At 40.3% G+C, this 21,706-nt stretch overlaps 1 protein-coding gene and 3 non-coding genes across 4 annotated transcripts; 3 read left to right on the forward strand and 1 right to left on the reverse strand.

Annotated features, from left to right (window-relative positions):
- Positions 1–8,612: 8,612 nt before the first annotated feature.
- LOC126016777 (U1 spliceosomal RNA) lies at positions 8,613–8,778 on the reverse strand. The gene has a single exon (XR_007498498.1). It is a non-coding gene; the product is annotated as a U1 spliceosomal RNA (small nuclear RNA).
- A 10,006-nt stretch (positions 8,779–18,784) lies between these two features.
- RPL21 (ribosomal protein L21) lies at positions 18,785–21,247 on the forward strand. The gene is made up of 5 exons (XM_049778328.1): positions 18,785–19,291; positions 19,720–19,781; positions 20,187–20,299; positions 20,819–20,969; positions 21,137–21,247. The coding sequence occupies exons 1-5, from the start codon at positions 19,225–19,227 to the stop codon at positions 21,224–21,226; spliced, it is 483 nt and encodes a 160-aa protein (XP_049634285.1). The 5' UTR covers positions 18,785–19,224; the 3' UTR covers positions 21,227–21,247.
- LOC126017222 (small nucleolar RNA SNORD102) lies at positions 20,039–20,113 on the forward strand. Its single transcript, XR_007498858.1, has one exon. It is a non-coding gene; the product is annotated as a small nucleolar RNA SNORD102 (small nucleolar RNA).
- On the forward strand, positions 20,303–20,422 carry LOC126016713 (small nucleolar RNA SNORA27). The gene has a single exon (XR_007498472.1). It is a non-coding gene; the product is annotated as a small nucleolar RNA SNORA27 (small nucleolar RNA).
- Positions 21,248–21,706: the final 459 nt, after the last annotated feature.

Below are 21,706 nucleotides of genomic sequence, written 5' to 3' on the forward strand. Positions count from 1 at the left end.
CAGAGCCAGGAGTAACTTCTGAGCACTGCTAGATGTGACCCCAAAACAAAACAAAAAATTGTCTTTCTTAACACTTCAAATGATCTTTTTGTTCCTTATTTTATAATATAAAATATATCTATAATACATAATATAGGTCATTTGAAAATATATCAGTTATGCAGACAATCTGAATATTACTACACTTAATTATATAGTAATTATATAAGACAAATTGCATTTGTCCACATCACCTGTGTTTTCATCAGAAAAGCATCTAAGTTCTAAAACACCTTCAAACAGAGGTAAATATAAGCTTTTCAAGATTCCCATTTTTATTTAAAAGCCCAGTTTTTCATTAGCAACAGATGTCTGTTGTTTTCCTTAGTCTGGTTTAGTTTTTCTTTTTCAGAAACGTGCCATCCAATACCCAACTCTGTATGACTTTTAGTATGCTGTTATTTTCTTGGGGGTGGGGTGGAGGATGGGAGGAGGACACCCCGTCAGTATTCAGGAAGTCAAGAGGTCTCTATCAAAGGAGATTCTTGTCAACTGATTGTTGATTCACAGCAAGGGCACTAGGATAAGGTGCTGCTCAGACCTATCAGTGTCCAGGATTCCTGACCGGGTCATTGCAGTGGTGCTGAGAAACTTTAGGGCTCAGTAACACTGTGTGTTACTATATTTATTTATAATTTATTTGTACTATAAATAAATGCCATTTATTTATTTTTATTTGGGGGCCATTCCCTGCTGCAGTCAGGGTTTATTTCGTGGCTCTGCACTCAGGAATCACCTCTGGCAGTGCTGAGTGTGGGGAATGGAGGTATGTGTGGCAGTGAGACACCATATGGAATGCAAAAGTCAAACCCATGCAAACATGCAAGGCAATGCTGTTTACCCCCAATATGTTATTCTTTCTTTTATAATTATCTATTTAAACACCATGATTACAAATATGATTATAGTTGTATGATTACAGTCATATAAAGAACACCCCCCTTCACCAGTGCAACATTCCCACCACCAATTTCCCAGATCTCCCTCCTCCCCACCCCCCTACATCTGTACTTGAGACAGGCTTTCTACTTCCCTCATTCATTCACATTGTTATGATAGTTTTCAGTGTAGTCATCTCTCCAACTGCACTCATCACTCTATGTGATGAGCTTCATGTCATGAGCTGCACCTACCAGCCCTCATCTCTCTTGTCTCTGAGATACTGTTAAAAATGTCTTTCATTTTTCTTAAAGCCCATAGATGAGTGAAACCATTCTGCATCTTTCTCTCTCCCTCTGACTTACTTCACTCAGCATAATAGATTCCATGTACATCCATGTATAGGAAAATTTCATGACTTCATCTCTCCTGATGGCTGCATAGTATTCCATTGTGTATATGTACCACAGTTTCTTCAGCCACTCATCTGTTGAAAGGCATCTTGGTTGTTTCCAGAGTCTGGCTATTGTAAATAGCGCTGCAATGAATATAGGAGTAAGGAAGGGATTTTTGTATTGTATTTTTGTGTTCCTTGGGTATATTCCTAGGGGTGGTATAGCTGGATCGTATGGAAGCTCAATTTCCAGTTTGTGAAGGAATCTCCATATCGCTTTCCATAAAGGTTGTACTAGAAGGCATTCCCACCAGCAGTGAAAAAGAGTTCCTTTCTCTCCACATCCCCGCCAGCACTGCTTGTTTTCCTTTTTTGTGATGTGTGCCAATCTCAGTGGCATGAGGTGGTACCTCATAGTAGTTTTGATTTGCATCTCCCTGACGATTAGTGATGTTGAGCATCTTTTCATGTGCCTTTTGGCCATTTGCCTTTCTTCTTTTTCAAAGTGTCTGTTCATTTCTTCTCCCCATTTTTTGATGGGGTTAGATATTTTTTCTTTTATAGTTCAGTACCTTGTAAATTTTGGATATTAGCCCTTTATCTGATGAGTATTGGTTGAATAATTTCTCCCACTCAGTGGGTGGCCTTTGTATTCTGGGCACTATTTCCTTTGAGATGCAGAAGCTTCTCAGCTTAATATAGTCCCATCTGTTTATCTCTGCTTCCACTTGTTTGGAAAGTGCTGTCTCCTCCTTAAAGATGCCTTTAGTCTCAATGTCCTGGAGTGTTTCACCTACATGTTGTTCTATATACCTTATAGTTTCAGTTCTGATATCAAGGTCTTTAATCCATTTGGATTTTACCTTTGTACATGGTGTTAGCTGGGGGTCTGAGTTCGCTTTTTTGCAAGTGGCTAACCAGTTGTGCCAACACCACTTGTTGAATAGGCTTTCCTTGCTCCATTTAGGATTTCTTGCTCCTTTATAAAAAAAAAAACTAGGTGGTTATATGTCTGAGGAACATTCTCTGAGTACTCAAGCCTATTCCACTGATCTGAGGGTCTGTCTTTATTCCAATACCATGCTGTTTTTATAACTATTGCTTTGTAATACAGTTTAAAATTGGGGAAAGTAATGCCTCCCATATTCCTTTTTCCAAGGAGTTCTTTAGCTATTCGAGGTTGTTTATTGTTCCAGATGAATTTCAGAAGTATTTGATCCACTTCTTTGAAGAATGTCATGGGTATCTTCAGAGGAATCGCGTTAAATCTGTACAATGCTTTTGGAAGTATTGCCATTTTAATGATGTTGTTCCTGCCAATCCATGAGCAAGGTATGCCAGCACACTAATTCTATCCTCAGCTGCTTTTAACCTGTTGGAAAGCTCATCCATTTTGTTCTTCAATTCGTCTACTGAGTTTTTCAGACCTGTTATTTGATCTGATATTTCAATTTGGAGTTTTCTGATTTCTATCTTCATATTCTCTTGATTTTTATTAGTGTTCTGATCTATACTTTCTTTGAGTTCTGTGAGCATCCTCCATATTTCTTCTCTAAACTCCATTTCTGAAAGACTGCTTAGGTGGTTGGCCATTGTTGGGTCATCAGAGTTTCCATCTTCATTTTCTATGGCTGATGTTGGTCTGCATAGTTTCCCCATTGTCACGCTTATGCTGTGGATTTTTCTACGTGTTGTGGTAGTATTCATTGGCTAGGTGGAGTGTGCGACTGCCGCGCTTCTCTGCTTCGACCCCTTATAGGTGGGCTTAAGGGGGCAAGCAGAGTCAGCTTTATCTGCAACTCCAGCCCGGAAAGTCTCACGTCAGCCGAGCCAAGCCGTCAGGGGATGAATGCCAGTGAAGATCAAAGTTCCCAGGTTAAAGCAAGCCGGGGGAAGCCCCAAAATTTCTGCCGAGCTTAAGGGGCCCAGCAGAATCTGTCTTATCCACAACTCTGGCCCGGAAAGACACACCTCAGATGAGGCATGCCCTCAGGGGATTAATGCCAGAGAAGATCAAAGTTCCCAGGTTGAAGCAAGCTGGGGGAAGCAACAAAATGTCTGCCGAGCCTAAGGGGCCCAGCAGTCAGCTTTACCCACAACTCCAGGCCGGAAAGACTCACCTCAACTGAGGCAAGCCGTCAGGGGATGAATGTCAGAGAAGAGCAAAGTTCCCAGGTTGAAACAAGCCGGGGGAAGCCCCAAAAATGTCTGCCGAGTTTAAGGGGCCCAGCAGAGTCTTATGTTATTCTTTCTAGCAAAAATAGTGTTCAGTGGTGAATAGTGTTGAGACAACCAGATATCCACATGCGAAAAGTGAAACTGGTTCTATATCCCAAACCATATACAAAAGACAAGTCACAGTTAGTTGATTGAAGACTTTGAGATTAAAGCAAACTTCATAAAGTACAGTGAAGAAAGCATAAGCATAGCTCTTCAGAATAAGGACCTCACAGGTGTTTTCAATTATTTGATGCCATTAACAAAGATAAAGACAACAATAAATGGGACTACATCAAATTAAGTTTTTACCTGGCAAGTTTTTACATGACAAAAGAAACTCTAGCTAAAATGAAAATGAAGGAAAATATTCACACACCATTCATCAGATAAAGGACTAATATCCAAGATATATAAGGCATGCTCAGAGCTCTCTAACAACAACAAAAACTAGTAACTTCAAAAAAAAAAAATGGGGAGAAAACTCAGTCACCGGCTAACTCCATAGATTCACTGTTCTTGAAAGATATAAATCAATCCATGAAAAATTATGGGTACACTGGCCATACAGCTGAAAACTGGTGATCTCAGAGGAGAGGGAATACTTCTTACTGCACATGCTTCCTTTGTAAAGTTATCAGAATCACTCAGGGTGCACAGTCCTTATGTTGAGAATACCTGAACTATGAGAAAAGAAGCAGTGAAGGAGAACAAGGGAGATGATAAATTTGAACCTACCAAATGCCACATTTGTTCCCCTCATGTTGTATTAAAAACACAAATGCCTCAGTGAAATAGGAATTGAATTTTCATGGTCAATGTAAGGAGACAAAATCTCATAGAGGAGAGATGCTGTACTTCAGGTTATTTTAGTATTGTAAACCAGTGATAAATATTAATTTAAAAAAATTGGGGCCAGAGAAATAATACAGAGATTAAGCACTTCCCTTACATGCAGCTCACCCTAGTTCTATCCCAAACATCAGATATGTATGGCCCTTCAAGAACTATTAAGAGTAATCCCCGAGGGGCCAGAGAGATAGCAAAGTGCTATGTAGGGCTTTTGCCTTGCATGTGGCCGACCTGGTTCAATTCCCAGCCTCTCATATGGTTCCCCAGCCTGCCAGGGGAATTTTTGAGTGCTGAGTCAGAGTAATCCCTGAGCACCACTGGATGTGGCCCCAAACCAAACAATAAATAAATTTTTTAAAAAAGAGTAATCCTTGAGCACAATATCCAGAGTAAACCTTGATTACTGACAGGTATGGTCCCCAACCAAGATTTTATATATACAAGCACCTTCAAACAATCATTTATACCTCCACTGTTAAGACATAGAAATATATATATTAGAGGCTGGAACAATAATAAAGCAGACAGGTGTCTGCTTTGCATGAGGTTACCTGGGTTTGATCCCTGGCATACCACAGGGTCCCCGAGCCTGCCAGTAGTAATTCCTGGATGCAGAGCCAGGCATAACCCCTGAACAGTACCAGATATGGCCCCCGAACTAACCAAGAAAGCAAGCAAAACAAACAAAAAACCAATATTATAGGAAGTGATAGAACAGAGTTGAAACCTAGTCCATCTGTCTTCAAAACTCATGTGTTCTCCCCACACCTACCATCAGATCTCTTTCTTATAAGCTTCCTCTAGGGGCCTTTCTTCCCCATAATAGACCATACCATTCCTATCTTCTTGCCTATTCCCATATATGTGCAGGCCTTTGCCTCACATTTTTCTATGACCAGTTATCAAAATTATAAGAGAGTTAACAAGATCTGTTAAGAGATGGTCTCTTCTTCCCAGTAAGCCTCATTGGATATTAATAACCTTTTACTTTTGATAATTCTAGAATTGATCTCAGAATCTCTCAATTCAGAGCAGGTAGCCAATAATCAATAAATCAGGACTAAAAACAGGTGTGGATTTTGTCAGCTCTTATAAAAATCATTATGGAGTAACGTGGGATCAGAAGGTGAATCCCTTCTTTCTTTACAAATAAGTTATGTTTGCCAGGAATGATAGTGATAGTTCCAAATGATGTTTGAAAAACTAACATGATCATTAGAATAAAGATTAAACACTACTGATTGGTCATCTTAAACTTATCATCAATCCTACAGTATACTAGATACTTCCTACCTACTATAAATAAAAATATACCTTCACATTTCCATGTTTTAAAATTTTCTTTACTTTAACACTTAATACCTCCACAATTTACTGTTATGACTTCCACAAAACTTGCTATAGCATTTCTCCTTGTTGAAGATATTTGATAATTTGATTAGAGTTATTTCTTGTATATGAAAAAAGAATAATTTCTTTTATTATTACCTTGACCTTGATATCTAAGGAAAATTAAGGCTTTATGTATTTTTGAAGGGGCACACCCAGCAGTGCCAAGGGTGGCCCTGTACTCAGGAATCACTCCTGGCAGTCCTCAGGGGTTCATGTGGGATAGCTCAAGCCTGGGTTGGCAAGTGCCCTAGGCACTGTACTATTTATTGCTCTGACCCCAACTTAAGATATTTTATAAGCTCAAACTATAAGCAGGATTCTGGAATAAAAAATATGGGTAAAATAGTAAGGAGCTGGGTTGTGATTTGAGATTCAATTTTGATGTCCAATCACACATTCAAAAATCTATTCAGAATAACTGTTTGCAGGTAGAGAATCGAATTCTAAAATAGGATTTTTTTGTCTTGCTTAACTTTTAAAAAGTTCATTTTATTTTTCTTGTTCATTTTTTCTGCTTCTTGAGATTTTATTTATTTATTTATTTACTTTTTGGCTTTTGGGTCACACCCGGCAGCATTCAGGGGTTACTCCTGGCTCTATGCTCAGAAATGGCTCCTGGCAGGCTCGGGGGACCATATGGGCTGCCGGGATTCAAACCACCATCCATCTGCATGCCAGGCAAACACCTTACTGTTGCAATACAGCTCTTGATGGGGTTGACTGATGGAGGGATGGAGGATGGGTTCTTTCTCCTCCAGCTCGGACCATGTGTCTGCCACCATTTAGCCAGTGGTTCTGAGGTGAATGAGGCGGGTATAAAGCAAACAGGCAGTCAGGCTTCAGAAGATATCAGCTTTATTCCGAGGATAAGGCTGAAGCCAAAAGCCCCAGAATCAGCCCCAGAAAAAAAGCCCCTGCCTTCCACAGACCCTTGCTTTTATACATAAGAATCAGGTACCACCCTAAGGTGGCAGCAGAATGTCAGGTCACACCCTAGGGTAGGGCACAATCACGATCAGGGTAGGAACAATAACATAATAATCCCATAGAAATGTTTACATACACAACACTTACCTCCATGCTATCTCTCTGGCCCTGCTTCTTGAGATTTTAAATGAAAATTTTGATGGAAAGAAGATTGTTTTATATGAATTCTCTTCATGCTATATTTTTAAATTATTCATAGTATTTTTGTCCTTGCTACTTTAGTTATCATTACAGTGACATTTTCCTAGAGATGAGAATTCTAATTTTATTCTTTTTTACACTACAAACTCCTAACCAGTTCTTATTGAAATCATTCTTCTGCCGATCTACACAAAGGTCAAGTCAGAATTGATTGATGCTCAGAGTTGAACCTCATATGGTTAGCGGATAGTACCATGTTCCCTCCTAGCTTGCAAAATTTGTCCTGTTGCAGTTAAAATTGCCAATGTCTTTTAGAACCCGAAATGAAATGAAGCCCATACTTTGGGGAAATTCTTTCACAGGAAAAAAAATACAAACATAAAGATGTAAATGTAGCTTAATGACCCAAAGTTGCATGTTGTAGTTTAATTGTTTTACTTAAGTCTAGTGTAAAATTCTGAATTAAGTTAACTGTTTTTATTAAATTTTTGTATTGAGGCATCATGGTCTTATTACTTTTTTTTTTTTTTTTTTTTTTTGGTTTTTGGGCCACACCCGGCATTGCTCAGGGGTTACTTCTGGCTGTCTGCTCAGAAATAGCTCCTGGCAGGCACAGGGGACCATATGGGACACCAGGATTCGAACCAACCACCTTTGGTCCTGGATCGGCTGCTTGCAAGGCAAACGCTGCTGTGCTATCTCTCCGTATTTTTAATACGTATTTTTTAATACTTGCAATGTTGTTTTGGAATCTACACCCTCAAGAGTGCCAGTGTCCCTCTCCAACTGTCTCACTTTCCTCTCCCAACCACCACATACCACATCACCACCTTCTATTCAATCAACCTCAGCAATCGGTTGTATTGGGAATATCTTGGGATTTGTTTTCAATGGGCACTTTCCTTTTTTGCTTGTTCTCATGCAAGACTATGCAATACTTTATTTTCTCCATCTGATTCATTTCATTTAGCATGATACCCTCCAGTTCTATATCCAAGCTGATATGTTTGCTTCCTTAAGTCACATTCCTGTCCATTTGTGCACCTTATTTTCTAAAGCTATTGGATGATTTTTTAAATACATATCTTTATTATATATATAATATAAACATGATTACAAACATGTTTGTAGTTGGATTTCATAAAAAAAAGAACAACCCCCCTTCACCAGTGCAATATTCCCACCACCAATACCCTCTATCTCCCTCTCCTCCACCCCTTGCCTGCATTCAAGACAGGCATTCTATTTTTCTCACTCACTACCATTGGCATGGTAGTTATCAATATAGTCATTTCTCCAACTGAACTCACCATTCTTTGTGGCCAGCTTAACGTCATGGGTCAGACCTTCCAGCCTTCATCTCTATTGCCTCTTATTACAATAATGTTTTTTTACTTTTCTTAAAATCCATGTATGAGAGAGACTATTCTGCATCTATCTCTCTCCTTCTGACTTATTTCAGTCAGCATAATAGCTATTGAATAATTTTCGAGTAATTTTTTTAGCTTTTATTTTATTGATTTTTGGGTACATCCAGAGGTGCTCAGGGGTTACTCCTGACAAGCGTGGGGAACCATATGGGGTGGCAGATTGAACCTAGGTTGACTGTGTGCAAGGCAAAGGCCCTGCCTGCTGTATTTTCTCTCTCTCTTTCTCTCTCTCTCTCTCACCTCACTCACTCACTCACTCACTCTCTTCTCTCTCTCTCTATTAGGGGAGAATGCAACACTGTTCCCCACTACCTACAAATTATGCAGTCAAGTTTCTCACAATTTGGGGAAATCGTAGGAGTCAGCACATCAGTAGTGCAATGGATAAGCCTCATCCAGGGAAAAACCACCTTCATGATCATGGTAAATCCCTGCCAGTTTAAGTATATAGGACAATATTTTGTTTGTCTATTGATTTTTGTTTAGTTTTTGGGGCCACACCTGGGGAGCTCAGGAATTATTCCTGGCAGGTTCAGGATACCATATGGAATGCCAGGGATAGAACCTGGGAGAGCTGAGTGCAAAGCACTACTTGATGTGCTATCATTCCCGCCTCTGTATTGTCCTCTTTGGCCCCTCCTTGAGTTTCAAACGTACTCATCTCTATGTCTTTACTAAAGCAAAAGTAAAATTTACCTAACATACTCTTATTACTTGGTCTCTATTACTTATTCTTTCATGTTGAACCTCCTCTGTAATGCTTTCCTAATTATCCACAAATTCTTCTTTTTTTATTCCTTTCTTTCTCTGAGCAAGGTGCAGTGGTTTTCTCCATAGAACTCTCTCACTACTCACACTCAGTGCCCTCCAAAGACCTTAATAATTTTCCAATGTACTCACTTTTCTCCTCTACCAAAGTCTTAGTGAGGTCCTTGAAAACAAAGATCATATTTTATTTATTTTTATGGTCTCAGTACTCAGTACAATATCTGATTTAATCCAAAAGCATATAAATATTTAATGAATTTTTAGTTTTCCTACTGTTTATATTTAATTCACTTCAATCTCTTAAATTTTCAATGCTTTTCTTTTTCTCACTACATTAATTACCTCACACTGAAGACAAATTGACCATTAAAGACCACTTTGGTTTCCAGTTTTGTGTGATGGAACCTAGCTATAAAAGGTGAAACAACATCATTCTAAAAGTTTATAGCAAAAACAAATACCTTTTAAAATGCTAAATTATTCAAATAAATGTTCACTTTGGAAAACTATCTGTTCATTTTTATCCAGTTATGCATACATACATGAACCTTATAATTAATAAAATGTTAAACCTAGGGGGCCGGGGCTGCGTGGCGCTGGAGGTAAGGTGCCTGCCTTACCTGCGCTAGCCTAGGACGGACCGTGGTTCGATCCCCCGGCGCCCCATATGGTCCCCCAAGAAGCCAGGAGCAACTTCTGAGCGCATAGCCAGAAGTAACCCCTGAGCATCACAGGGTGTGGCCCAAAAACCAAAAAAAAAAAAAAATGTTAAACCTAGCTAATTACTCCAAAGAAGTATAAAAATATGTAACTTTACCATATGTAAAAATATGGTAACTTGGGGCCGGCAAGGTGGTGCTAGAGGTAAGGTGTATGCCTTGCAAGCGCTAGCCAAGGAAGGACCGTGGTTTGATTCCCCCCGGTATCCCATATGGTCCTCTCCCAAAGCCAGGGGCAATTTCTGAGCGCTTAGCCAGGAGTAACCCCTGAGCATCAAATGGGTGTGGCCCCCCCAAAATATGGTAACTTAATTTATAATCACAAAAAGTCATAAACAATTTTAATTCCTATCAAAAAGATATCCTGCAAATAAATTGTGTAAATTTGTCTTACAGTTATTTAGTGGGATACTACTTAGCAATTAAAACTTTGAATGGCTGGTACATGCAACATTATTCTATCTCAAAAACATAAACAACAAAAAAGGGATAGACCCCAAATAGGTACATGCCATGTAGTACTGTTTAGGTTAAATTTAAGGATAGGGTAAAGCAATGTCTGAATCAGGGGTCTCAAACTCATGGCCCTCAGGCCGCAAACGGCCCTCTGTACAAAAATTTGTGGCCCTGCCCTAGAGGAATCTTTTTTTGTTTTGTTTTGTTTTAGTTGTTTAGGTCACACCCCCCCAATGTTCAAGGCTTACTACTGACTTTGCACTCAAGGATCACCCCAACTTTGCTTCCTGCGGCCCGAAGGTAAATTGAGTTTGAGACCCCTGGATACGAATTAGAATATCTACCAGTTCTGGTGGGGAAATTAGAAAGGAACATAAGGAAAATTTCTATAGCAACTGAAATGTTCCATATATGGAGAGGAATATATCCTGGCTACAGGGTTACATACGTTAAGAATCAGGCAGTTGGGAGCAGGAGATGACAGGAAGGCCAAGAGTTTAAACCCAATACTGCCATAGACAAAACCCAATCTTAGGGGAACTATTTATGTCCTGTATGTTTCCTCTCTGAGAACCTTGGCACTACCAGAAGTTTCTGGTCACCACATAGAGTGTGTGAATGCTTCCACTAAAAAGAGTGGGACCCCTGGAAAATACCACAATGAAAAAAGGTTACAGGAATACAACTCCTAACCACTATGAGTATATATGGAGAGGAATATATCCTGGCTACAGGGTTACATACATTAAGAATCAGGCAGTTGGGGAGCAGGAGATGACAGTAAGGCCAAGAGTTTAAACCCAATACTGCCATAGACAAAACCCAATCTTAGGGGAACTATTTATGTCCTGTATGTTTCCTCTCTGAGAACTTTGGCATTACCAGAAGTTTCTGGTCACCACATAGAGTGTGTGAGTGCTTCCACTAAAAAGAGTGGGACCCCTGGAAAATACCACAATAAAAAAAGGTTACAGGAATACAACTCCTAACCACTATGAGTACTATGTGAGAACCTTAATGACCTCCACCCTTCACACCAACCCTGGGAAAGCACAACTAAGGCTGCAAACAACACAACCAAAAGTGCAAGGAAAATAATGGCTACCAACTCTTTCCAATTGGTCTAGTACAGGCTGATACATCTCTGGAAGTCTCATAATGGTTGTCAGGGTGGGGGGAACAGGCCAGAGCAATGGCACAGCAAGTAAGGTTTTTGCCTTGCATGCAGCAGACCCAGGTTCGATCTCGGCAACCTATATTGGTTCTCCTCAGTCCCTTCCAGGAGTGATTTATGAGCACAGAGCCAGGAGTAACCCCTGAGCACCCCCAAGTGTGGCCCCAAGACTAAAATCCTCCCCCAAATTGGTGGGGGGCAGATTCCTTTTTCTTGGGGAATTCAACAGTCTAGCCACACCCAGTACCCTCTGTCAGATCAGAAATGGCCCAGCTCTGAGACAGAACTCAAATAATACGATCAGCTGAGATTCTCAGGTGGGATCAGACTATGGACTGAAAAACTCTGGGGATTAGCTCTGGAATGAGCCCCCGAAGCACCATAGGGCACTTCTATGGGAAAAACCCAGTAGCCTCCACCACACCCCACACCCACCATCTTCCCAGCAAAAAAAAGTTCCAGTTCTTCTACCAAGTCTGGTCTAAGCTGCTACCTCTATGGCTTTCTTGGAATGGGTGGGGTAGATTCCCCTTTCTGCTTCAGACTACAACAGCCCAGAGCCAACAATTTAACCTTATCAAACTGCCAAGCCACCAAATTTGTTTCAGAAACTGCAGATCCTATACTTCACTACCACAGGTAGCCATGCAACACTTCAACATTTCATAGTAATGTCTTCCCAATAATATTTTAGGAAAGTCTGATAGGAATAGTTACATGGAAAGTTACCCAAGTTCAATGAGCCTAAATCAGTGCTTCTCAATTATTTTCTGTCATGCCCCGCCTAGGAAGAAGAAAACTTTTTTCAAGTTCTGCCCCCACGCAAACTGTAAATAGTATCTTTATTTAAAAAAACTTTAACCTTGCAAAACAAAAATATATATAATTGGCTACAATGAGCACGTTTTGCAATGCATAGCTTTTGAAGCAGGGTTTGAAGAGGATTAAAAAAAAAAAACTTAATTCCTACAAGGACAAAAGGGGGGGGAAAGATAGCTAGAGTGAGAAAGAGAGAAAGAACAAGAGCACAAGTACACGCACACTAGAGAAGTGTTTGCCACAGAGATATGCTGAGGTGAGGGTGAGTTAGCCTGGAGGGGTAACTGGGGAAATTGGTGGTAGAAAACAAACATTCTTGACGGTATGGGTGTTGGAACATTTTATGACCAAAACTCAACTATCATACAACTATCAACAAAAAATTTTTTTTAACTCTATATCCATGGTGATTTAATTAAAAAAATAAGTAAATAAAATAAGTTCATGCCTGGCAAAAAAGCAATAATACAAAAATACCAGACAAATTGGCTTCAATTGAAAAATCTTCTATGACTAATGAAAGGACTGTTTTTAAGAGTTAAAAATAATATATTGGGCCTAAACAATAATATAGAGGATAGGGCAAGTGCCTTGCATGAAACTGACTTGAGTTCAATCTCTAGAATCCCATATGGTTCCTCAAGTGAGGCAGAGCCATTAGTAACTCCTGAGCCAGGTATGGCCCCCAAAACTAAGATAAATAAGTAAATATGATACTTGTCAACACTTTGGCCACAGATATTTAGATTGGCTTTATGATTAAATTTCTAAAAATTTCTAAAAATTGAGAGGTTGAGAGGTGGGCAGGAAACCTGATGACATTGGTGAGGGTGGATAATGACACTGGTGGTGGGATAAAGAGTAGGATAATTGTATCCCTGAAACCCTATTGTTAACAGCATTGTAAATTCTAGAACCTAAAATTTTAAAAATGTATTGTTATTTTGGTGGGGGGGGGCCAGAGTGATAGAACAGCAATAGGGGCGTTTGCTTGCACACAGCTGACCTGACAGACCATGGTTTGATCAGAACCCAGCATCCCATATGGTCCCCTGAGCCATATAAGTATATGTATATACATACATGTATAATTGTATATATAAAATGTATATATTTAGGAGGAAAAGGTGAGGAAGAGATGAACATGAGACATAAAGCACCCAAGGCTAGGAGCCTGCCTAGGTTTTTAGAACTAGAAGAAGTTAGAAGATAAAAAACCTTATGAACACATGAACTGAGGAAGAATCCATAAGTCAAAAAGACCAGGTAAGTATTCTTTTTTTTTTTTTTTTTTTTGGTTTTTGGGCCACACCCGGCGGTACTCAGGGGGTGACTCCTGGCTGTCTACTCAGAAATAGCTCCTGGCAGGCACGGGGGACCATATGGGACACCGGGATTCGAACCAAACCACCTTAGGTCCTGGATCGGCAGCTTGCAAAGCAAACACCACTGTGCTATCTCTCCGGGCCCAGGTAAGTATTCTTACCTGATACATTTTTTTTTTTTTTTTGTTTGTGTGCTTGTTGTGATCACAACCAGTGGTCTAAGGAGCTTATTCCTGAGAATAAACATAGGGAAATGTGGGTGGCTAAAAGAGGGCTAGAGAAACAAAACCCAAGTTTTATTTTGATATGTTTCACTTTGAGAGTTCCCCTTATACCACAATTCAAGTGGTACTGGCCTCAGTCATGCCCAACCAACAACTAAAGGAATAGGAAGGGATAAATTCAATTATATGCACATATAGAAAAGCACAAATGAGGTTACTAGGAAGAGACAGTAAGAAGAAAAGAGCAGGAGAAATGGTTCCAAATTCTGAGAAGGTCTTTAATCCAGAGGACATGGGGAAAAAAGAAAAGCAGCAAAAGATAGAGTAGAGGAGTCTGAAAAAAATGGTCAGATCCTAAATGTTTCCAGAAGATTAGAAAAGAAAGCACAGGACAGCATTTGCTTCTCACAAATTCAAATTCTCGCAGATTCAAATGAATAAAGCAGAGGAGGAAAAGATGAAAGCATTCATGTATTTAAGGGGATGGAGACATAGTACAAAGTGTAAAGCACATGCCTTGCATGAAGCCAATTCATTTTAATTCCCAGCATTCCATCTTGTTCCAAGTACCTTCAGGGGTGATCACTGAGTGTAGAGCCAGGAATAAACCCTGAACATAGCTAAATGTGGCCCCAAATCAAAACAAAAATAATAGAAGGCACCTAACAAGGTTGGGGTGAGAGTACAGTGGGTAGGGCATTTGCCTTGCAAACAGTCAACCCGTCGTTTTTGTTTGTTTGTTTTTTAAAATAATCTTTATTTAAGCATTTCAACCCTGTTTTGATTCCTGGTATCCCATATGGTTCTCTGAGACTACCAGGAGTGCAGAGCCAGGTGTAGTGCCTGAGCATCACTGATGTGGCCTGCCTCCCCCGCCCCCCCCCCAAAAGAAGTCACATAACATTGTGGAAATTTGATCATTTTTGTATAAGAATAGTAATTGCAATTGAGTCTTCCTTACACACTCCTCCATCCATTCCCTTTGTTGTTACAATGACTTGGGACAAAGTGTAGGGCCCACTGGCTTTGTTGTGTTAACAGTCTGATACATCTGACTGTTTTTACTAGAAATTTCATACTCCGTTTTGGGTCTGGAGGGTCCCAGATAGTATGCTTCCAGCACCTGATTGATGGCATGTGAGCAGAGTGGGGATTGAACTCACTGCTTTGTGCTTGCCAGGAAGGTGCTTTTTGGAGTTGAACCAGCGTTGGTTCTCCACATAATTCTCTTTTTTAAAAGTTTGATGAAAAAATATGAAGCAGTAGATAAAGGGAAGATGGACAGACATAGGAAGGATTATGGGTTTCAAGTAGAAAAACAGAAAGAAAATTTGTGCAGATAGAAATGAAGTAGTCTGGAACTCTAGCAATGGTACAGCATTTACCTTGTACATAACAAGCCTGGGTTCAATCCCCCGACATCCTATATGGTCCCTTAAGCACTACCAGGAGTAATTTCTGAATGCAGAACCAGGTGTAACCCCAAAGCACTGCCAGGTGTGGGGAAGGAAGGAGGGAAAGAAAGAAGGAAGGAAGGAAGGAAGGAAGGAAGGAAGGAAGGAAGGAAGGAAGGAAGGAAGGAAGGAAAGGAAGGAAAGGAAGGGGAGGGAGGGAGGGGGAGGGAGGGAGGGAGGGGAGGGAGGGAGGGAGGGAGGGAAGAAGGGTGGGTGGGCAAGGAAGGAGAGAGGGTAAGAAGGAAAGGGAAGAAAGGGAGGGAGAGAAGAAAGGGAAGGAAGGAAGGGAGGGAGGGGAAGGAAGGGAAAGGAAGGAAGAGGAAGGGAGGAAAGAAGGAAGGGAAGGAAGGAAAAGAAAGGAAGGGAAGGTCATAGGCACTTTGGTGATGGTTGTTTGAATCAACTTCATAATCAAAACTAGAAACTTAAATCCCATTAAGACCATATTATCAAAAATAACAATACACTTTTTCTTTTTTTTAGTTTTTGGGGGCCACACTCGTTGATGCTCAGGGGGGTTACACCTGGCTATGTGCTCAGAAATTGCTCTGGCTCAGGGGACCATATGGGACCATATGGGATGCTGGGTCTGATCAAACCATGGTCTGTCCAGGGTCAGCTGTGTGCAAGCAAACGCCCTATTGCTGTTCTATCACTCTGGCCCCCCAAAATAACAATACATTTTTTAAAATTTAGGTTCTAGAATTTACAATGCTGTTAACAATAGGGTTTCAGGGATACAATATTCCTACTCTTTATCCCACCACCAGTGTCATTATCACCCTCACCAATGTCATCAGGTTCCTGCCCACCTCTCAACCTCTCAAACACATTATTGAGTTGCATGATTGTAGTTTGTGGAGTCCCATGCTCACAGTAGTGTTGACTCTAGTGGTTTAGCTATATACTGGTAATTGCCTCTACATCATAAGTGTATGCAAGGCTCTTGACATTTGTTTCTGTTACCTCCTGGTTCCACCCCATTTCTCTCTTCTGGCACTTGTTTCTGTAACCCAGTACCAAGGGGTGCCCACTTTGGCACACCCCCAGGCATGTTATTCTAGATACCACAGATCAGTGAAAATTTCTACTCTTTGTCCTTGTTCTTCTGACTTACTCCAATGAACATGAAATCCTTCAGTTCCAACTGCAGTTGCAAGTTGCAATGAATTGCATGATTTCATCATCCCTTTTGTTGCACAATATTCTATTGTGCATCTAGACTTCATTATTTTAATACATTTTTAAAAAGGACTTTAGAAAAATAAAACAAAAATGCTGAAACTTTAGCTGAAAGCTAGAATACACATTGACAAAGTACACATTTAAAATAAGTTTTAAAAATTTAAATAACATGAAAACTTTAAAATCAAAAATACAAACTTCAAAATCAGTGAAATAATATCCACATTCAAATAGGTTAAAATGTTGGTTTCTTAGCTGATTTTCTGAAAATATTTTAAAATATTATATAGACTCATGAGACTAATTTCATTTCCGTACTGAGGAATCCTGCAAAATACCTGGCCAGGACATCTCAAACTGGCAGCAGTGAGGATATGAGTTAAATGTCAAAGCATAAACCTAACATGTTGGAGGCCATGTACTCTTTCAGATCTGTATAACCCTATTTAAAAAAAAAATTGTCAAGATCATCAAAAACAAGGGCAGTCTGAGAAAGCGTCCACAGTATAAGGAGGCATGACTGTTCGTATGTAATGTGGTATCCTAGCTAAGCTTTTTATTTTATTTTATTTTATTTTATTTTATTTTATTTTTTGGGCCACACCAGATGACACTCAGGGGTTACTCCTGGCTCTGCGCTCAGAAACCACTCCTAGAGGGCTCTGGGGACCATGTGGGGACTATATGGGATGTCGGGATTCGAACCTGGGTCAGCCGCGTGCAAAATAAACGTTACCGCTCAGGCCCTCGGGTGCGTAGGTTTAAACGCAACGCAAGCTTTGAAAAGAGAAATGCAGATTCGGGAGACGCGTAAAGCGGGGCTTAGTAATCACGTAATCATTTCCGCAAACAACCGGCTCCGTAAAGTCGCCCACGCACGCGGGCAACGTCAGACGCACGCCCAGGGCGGATCAGGCTCTGACGCAAGCTCGACGTCAGCACGCTCAGCTCGTCGACTTCCGGCTTGGCGTCTTCGAAGGCCCCCTCTTTGGGACTGTCTAGCAAGATCCTAGCGTCTGTTGGTGTGACTTTTTTGTTCAGGCATCTCGAGGACAGCCCGAGGGCCCTCGTAAGACGCACGCCGCCGCCCCGCCTCCCTCTTTTCGGCCGGGACCGCCATCTTCCAGGTAGCGTGTGAGTCGTGTCTTCTCGCTCCTTTCGTTGGATAGAAGGAAATTCGCACCCCGTGATGGCCTAGTCTCTGTCTGGGGGACATAGATTGCCAGGGCCCACTGGCCTCGGTAGTTTAATTAAATCCGCCTTCATTGGGACTGGCGTGCGCCTAGCCTGGGCCGGGAGCCCGTCTCAGACGCCGTCCCACTCCGGGCAGGCGGCGTCGGTATGGAGGGAAAAGTAGGCCGCACCCCGGGCAGGCGCTGGCGTCGTTCTGGAAAGGGATTTTCGCTTGACTCCCAAGGGCTTCCTCCCCGGGAACTTGAGCCGGAGTAGATCTCGGCCTCGTGGCCCCCGTAATTAGAATGCAACATGGACGCTAGAGTCTTAACAGGCTGGATTCATAATCTGGGCAGGGACCTTGGGTGGGAAATAAATGAATTCGGGGTGATGAGACCAGGGGCCCGGTTGCACGAGAAAAGCCCGTGGTCGTGGACATTGGCACCCCTTCAGCTTGCTTTATGAGAAGGGCAAGTGTGATCAGCGACGTTGCTCACCCCGTGTCCTCGTCGACAAGCTTGCTTTTGCCCTCGCAGCCCTACGAGCACCCCCCACTCTTGGCAGCGACTGAGAGAGTGGTTCTGGCGTGCAGGGTTTTCAAAGAACACGTTCGTGTATTTTGAGGTGGTTTGGTTTGGTTGCTACTTTTCATCAGTCCCTACTGGGTCTGCTGGAGTGGTTAAGTTTGTTAGAACTCTATAAGAACACTGCAGGTTTCTAGAAATCGAATACTGGAGGGCAAACTTATATTTTTTCTATTTTAATGTATTTTGTAATGATCTCACATGGAGAAAATTTTTTTTAATTGTTAGAAATCAAATTTTATGGGGTCAGAAAAGATACCCAGAGAGCCTGACAAAAGCTCCTATGTGGGGTAATTTTTTTTTCTAGCATGTTTTTTAGCGTTGGATACTTACTGACCTTTTTAAAGTGCATTCATTGGACATTAATGGTGTTTGATGGGAACAGTCTTTGTATTATATGAAAAGAATGCATTGGTGAACTTTTTCTGTAAGGAATGCTAATTGCGAAAAGTTGGAACATTCCGTAAGCCTGACTTGCCTGGTATTTTGCTTTGTGGTAGTAATTGTAGCAAATAAAATTCATTGTTTTGCCCTTTTGAGAAAGCTGCTATTTTCAATGCCTAATAGTTTAGCCAAGATCAATTACTCATTTACTGTTAACCTATCTATCTGACATGGCCTGAGTTGAATAGTTAGAAACCTCTACTGATCATCAGGATTTAAGTGGAGCAGGACCTGTATCAAAAATTAGGTTAGTGATTTATGACCTATTTCCCCATTCTCCCTAATAAACAATTAGATGTAAATAAATTGGACGGTTTGATTGCTACTATATGCTGTGTTATCAGCAGTTAAAGTTGGATTGGTGAGAATTGAGCCTAAACACCATATTGACACTTTGCCATACTGTGCCATACTGTCCAATAATTTCTACTAATTTGTCTTGATGCCCCTAAGCATTTTAGGTTAGAGTGCTCCTTTGCTACGAAAATAAAAGTAATCGTGAAAATTTTTGGTGAAGGAACTTATACCAAATTTGTCTTTATTTCAGTTTTTCCAGTAAATCACAGTCATGACCAACACAAAGGGAAAGAGGAGGGGCACCCGCTACATGTTTTCTAGACCCTTTAGAAAACATGGTAAGTATATTATCTTTATAAAAAGCATGGCATTTGCATTGCTGCATATCATTTTCTATGGTTTAGCCTGTTTTTAAGATGAATTTGGGTTTTAATTTTCAATATCTCATAGTTAATGCTTATGTAGTGTGTTAACTAGCTTCTCCCCAACTCTTAATTATACAGTATGAATTACAAAGTTATATATGTATACGGTGGGTAAAGGGCTTGCCTTGTACCAGCTGAGCTGTATTCAATCCCTAGCACCACATGGTACCCCAAGCCTGCCAGAAGTGATCTCTGAGCATAGGTTCAGGAAGGAGCCCTGTGCATTGCCTGGGTATTTAAACGATTTAAAAATAAACTATTAACTCTTAAGGTGTGTTGTTGAAAACTGATGACTATTTAATTTGGATACTATGTACTGATGGCTTCCCATCCTTCTCCAGGAGTTGTTCCTTTGGCCACGTACATGCGGATTTATAAGAAAGGTGATATTGTAGACATAAAGGTGAGTTACAAATTGGAGATAACTGGTCAATACAAGTATGCTCTTGGCTTGGTTCCTTTTCATTCTTTGAAAGAAATAAATCTTAACTGAATAAACTTTCAGCATAGTTAATATACTTTAGAATCCAGAATTGTCCTTAAGTTTTTCTTTGCCTACTTCTTAAAAATCTAGTAGAGTTTGTTGAGCACCTTTGAGTAAAGGTGTTGGAGATGGCTATTTAAAATAAGCTGATTTTTAAATTTATTATGGCACTCTAGAGTTTAATGATGATTGTCTTTTTTGATTGCTTCTTAAAGCAATGTGAAAAACACATTTCACCGGCTCTGAAAGCTCTTGAGTTGCCATTAAAATATATTCCTTGACTAGATGTGAAGTAAAAGAAATAAACGACATTTACCTTTGCAGGGAATGGGCACTGTTCAAAAAGGAATGCCCCACAAATGTTACCATGGAAAAACTGGAAGAGTCTACAATGTTACCCAGCATGCTGTTGGCATTGTTGTAAATAAACAAGTCAAGTAAGTAATGAGTTGGATTTGCCAATAGGACTTAATGTATTTATTGGTCATTCAAGTGGAGCAAAGGAGGTATCCTCTTAAAACTCAAAAAAAATTAGGTGTGTATCCTGTCAGGAAACATGCCAGATTAAAGGACAGCTATCGATTTAATTCAGTGTTTCTATTGCCAGAATAAAAGATTAAATTAAAACAACCATTTGGTTTTTAATTATTTTCAGTGTATGTTTGCTATAACACTTGTCTCTTGCAATAAGATTGATCCTGATTGCAAATTTGCCGTCATCTTGTTTATTCTGTTTTTGGGATAAAGAAAGTCTATGATCATGAAGCTGCCAAAATGTTTTCTGAATTTTCTGAGCTAATAATTTATAGATCTACAGATACAGAAAGGTTGAAGAATATTAATCTGTTCCATTTCTATTCATTATAGTTCTTTCAAACTGGAGGCTTGTACTATTTGCTCACCAGTCTTTTCAGGGTTTTGTTTTTGAAGTAACAATAAGAATTTCTCTTTTTCAGAGGCAAGATTCTTGCCAAGAGAATTAATGTTCGTATTGAGCATATTAAGCACTCTAAAAGTCGAGACAGCTTCCTGAAACGGGTGAAGGAAAATGATCAGAAAAAGAAAGAAGCCAAAGAGAAAGGAACTTGGGTTCAATTGAAGCGCCAGGTGAGTGCTGTGTTTTGACCTTGGGGGTCTTTGGATCTGTTGCTCTATGGTAATGTTCTTATATGAAATTAGTTATTTCTCATTTCGTTGATTCTTAGCAGTCTTTGATTTGATTTAATTAGCATTATATATATAATCACTTTGTTCTTTTCTTTTACACTTCATAGCCTGCTCCACCCAGAGAAGCACACTTTGTGAGAACCAATGGAAAGGAGCCTGAGCTGCTGGAACCCATTCCTTATGAATTCATGGCATGAGAGGCATTTTTTAAAAATAAAAGATCTCTGAACTATCAAAAGTGTGTTTCTTTAGTACAAGTATAACATTTTCCTCAAAATATCAAAAAGGAGACTTTCTATGTCCTAATTGGGTATGATGTCTTCACTATTTATATTTAGTATCCCTCTGCCCTAGTTTTTGGCCACACTGCAATGCTCAGTGGTTATTCCTGGCTCTGGACTCAGGAATCACTTCTGTTAGTGCTCAGTGGACCATATGGGATGCTGAATTGATCCCAGGTCAGGGCAGCACCCTGTTCATTGTATTATGGCTCTGACCCCAAATTTAATATTTTAGCTTGGGCCATACCCAGCAGTGCTCAGGCTTGTTCCTGGCTTTTGGTTTGTGGGGGGGGGCTGCATGCAAGGCAAGTGCCCTGTCTACAGCATTGTCACTCTAGCTCAATTTTTTTCCTTACTGAAAATTGAAATGTTTACTGGGCAACTGAATAGTTCAGC

This window comes from Suncus etruscus, chromosome 8, assembly GCF_024139225.1.
Source record: "Suncus etruscus isolate mSunEtr1 chromosome 8, mSunEtr1.pri.cur, whole genome shotgun sequence".
Lineage (NCBI taxonomy): Eukaryota > Metazoa > Chordata > Mammalia > Eulipotyphla > Soricidae > Suncus > Suncus etruscus.

What these genes read in the sequence shown, in the direction of transcription:
- RPL21 (XM_049778328.1), top strand. Translation starts at nt 19,225, where the DNA reads ATGACCAACACAAAGGGAAAGAGGAGGGGCACCCGCTACATGTTTTCT. An exon ending in TAGACCCTTTAGAAAACATG is followed by an intron (nt 19,292 to 19,719) that starts GTAAGTATATTA and finishes ATCCTTCTCCAG; the next exon opens with GAGTTGTTCCTTTGGCCACG. An exon ending in GTTGTAAATAAACAAGTCAA is followed by an intron (nt 20,300 to 20,818) that starts GTAAGTAATGAG and finishes TCTCTTTTTCAG; the next exon opens with AGGCAAGATTCTTGCCAAGA.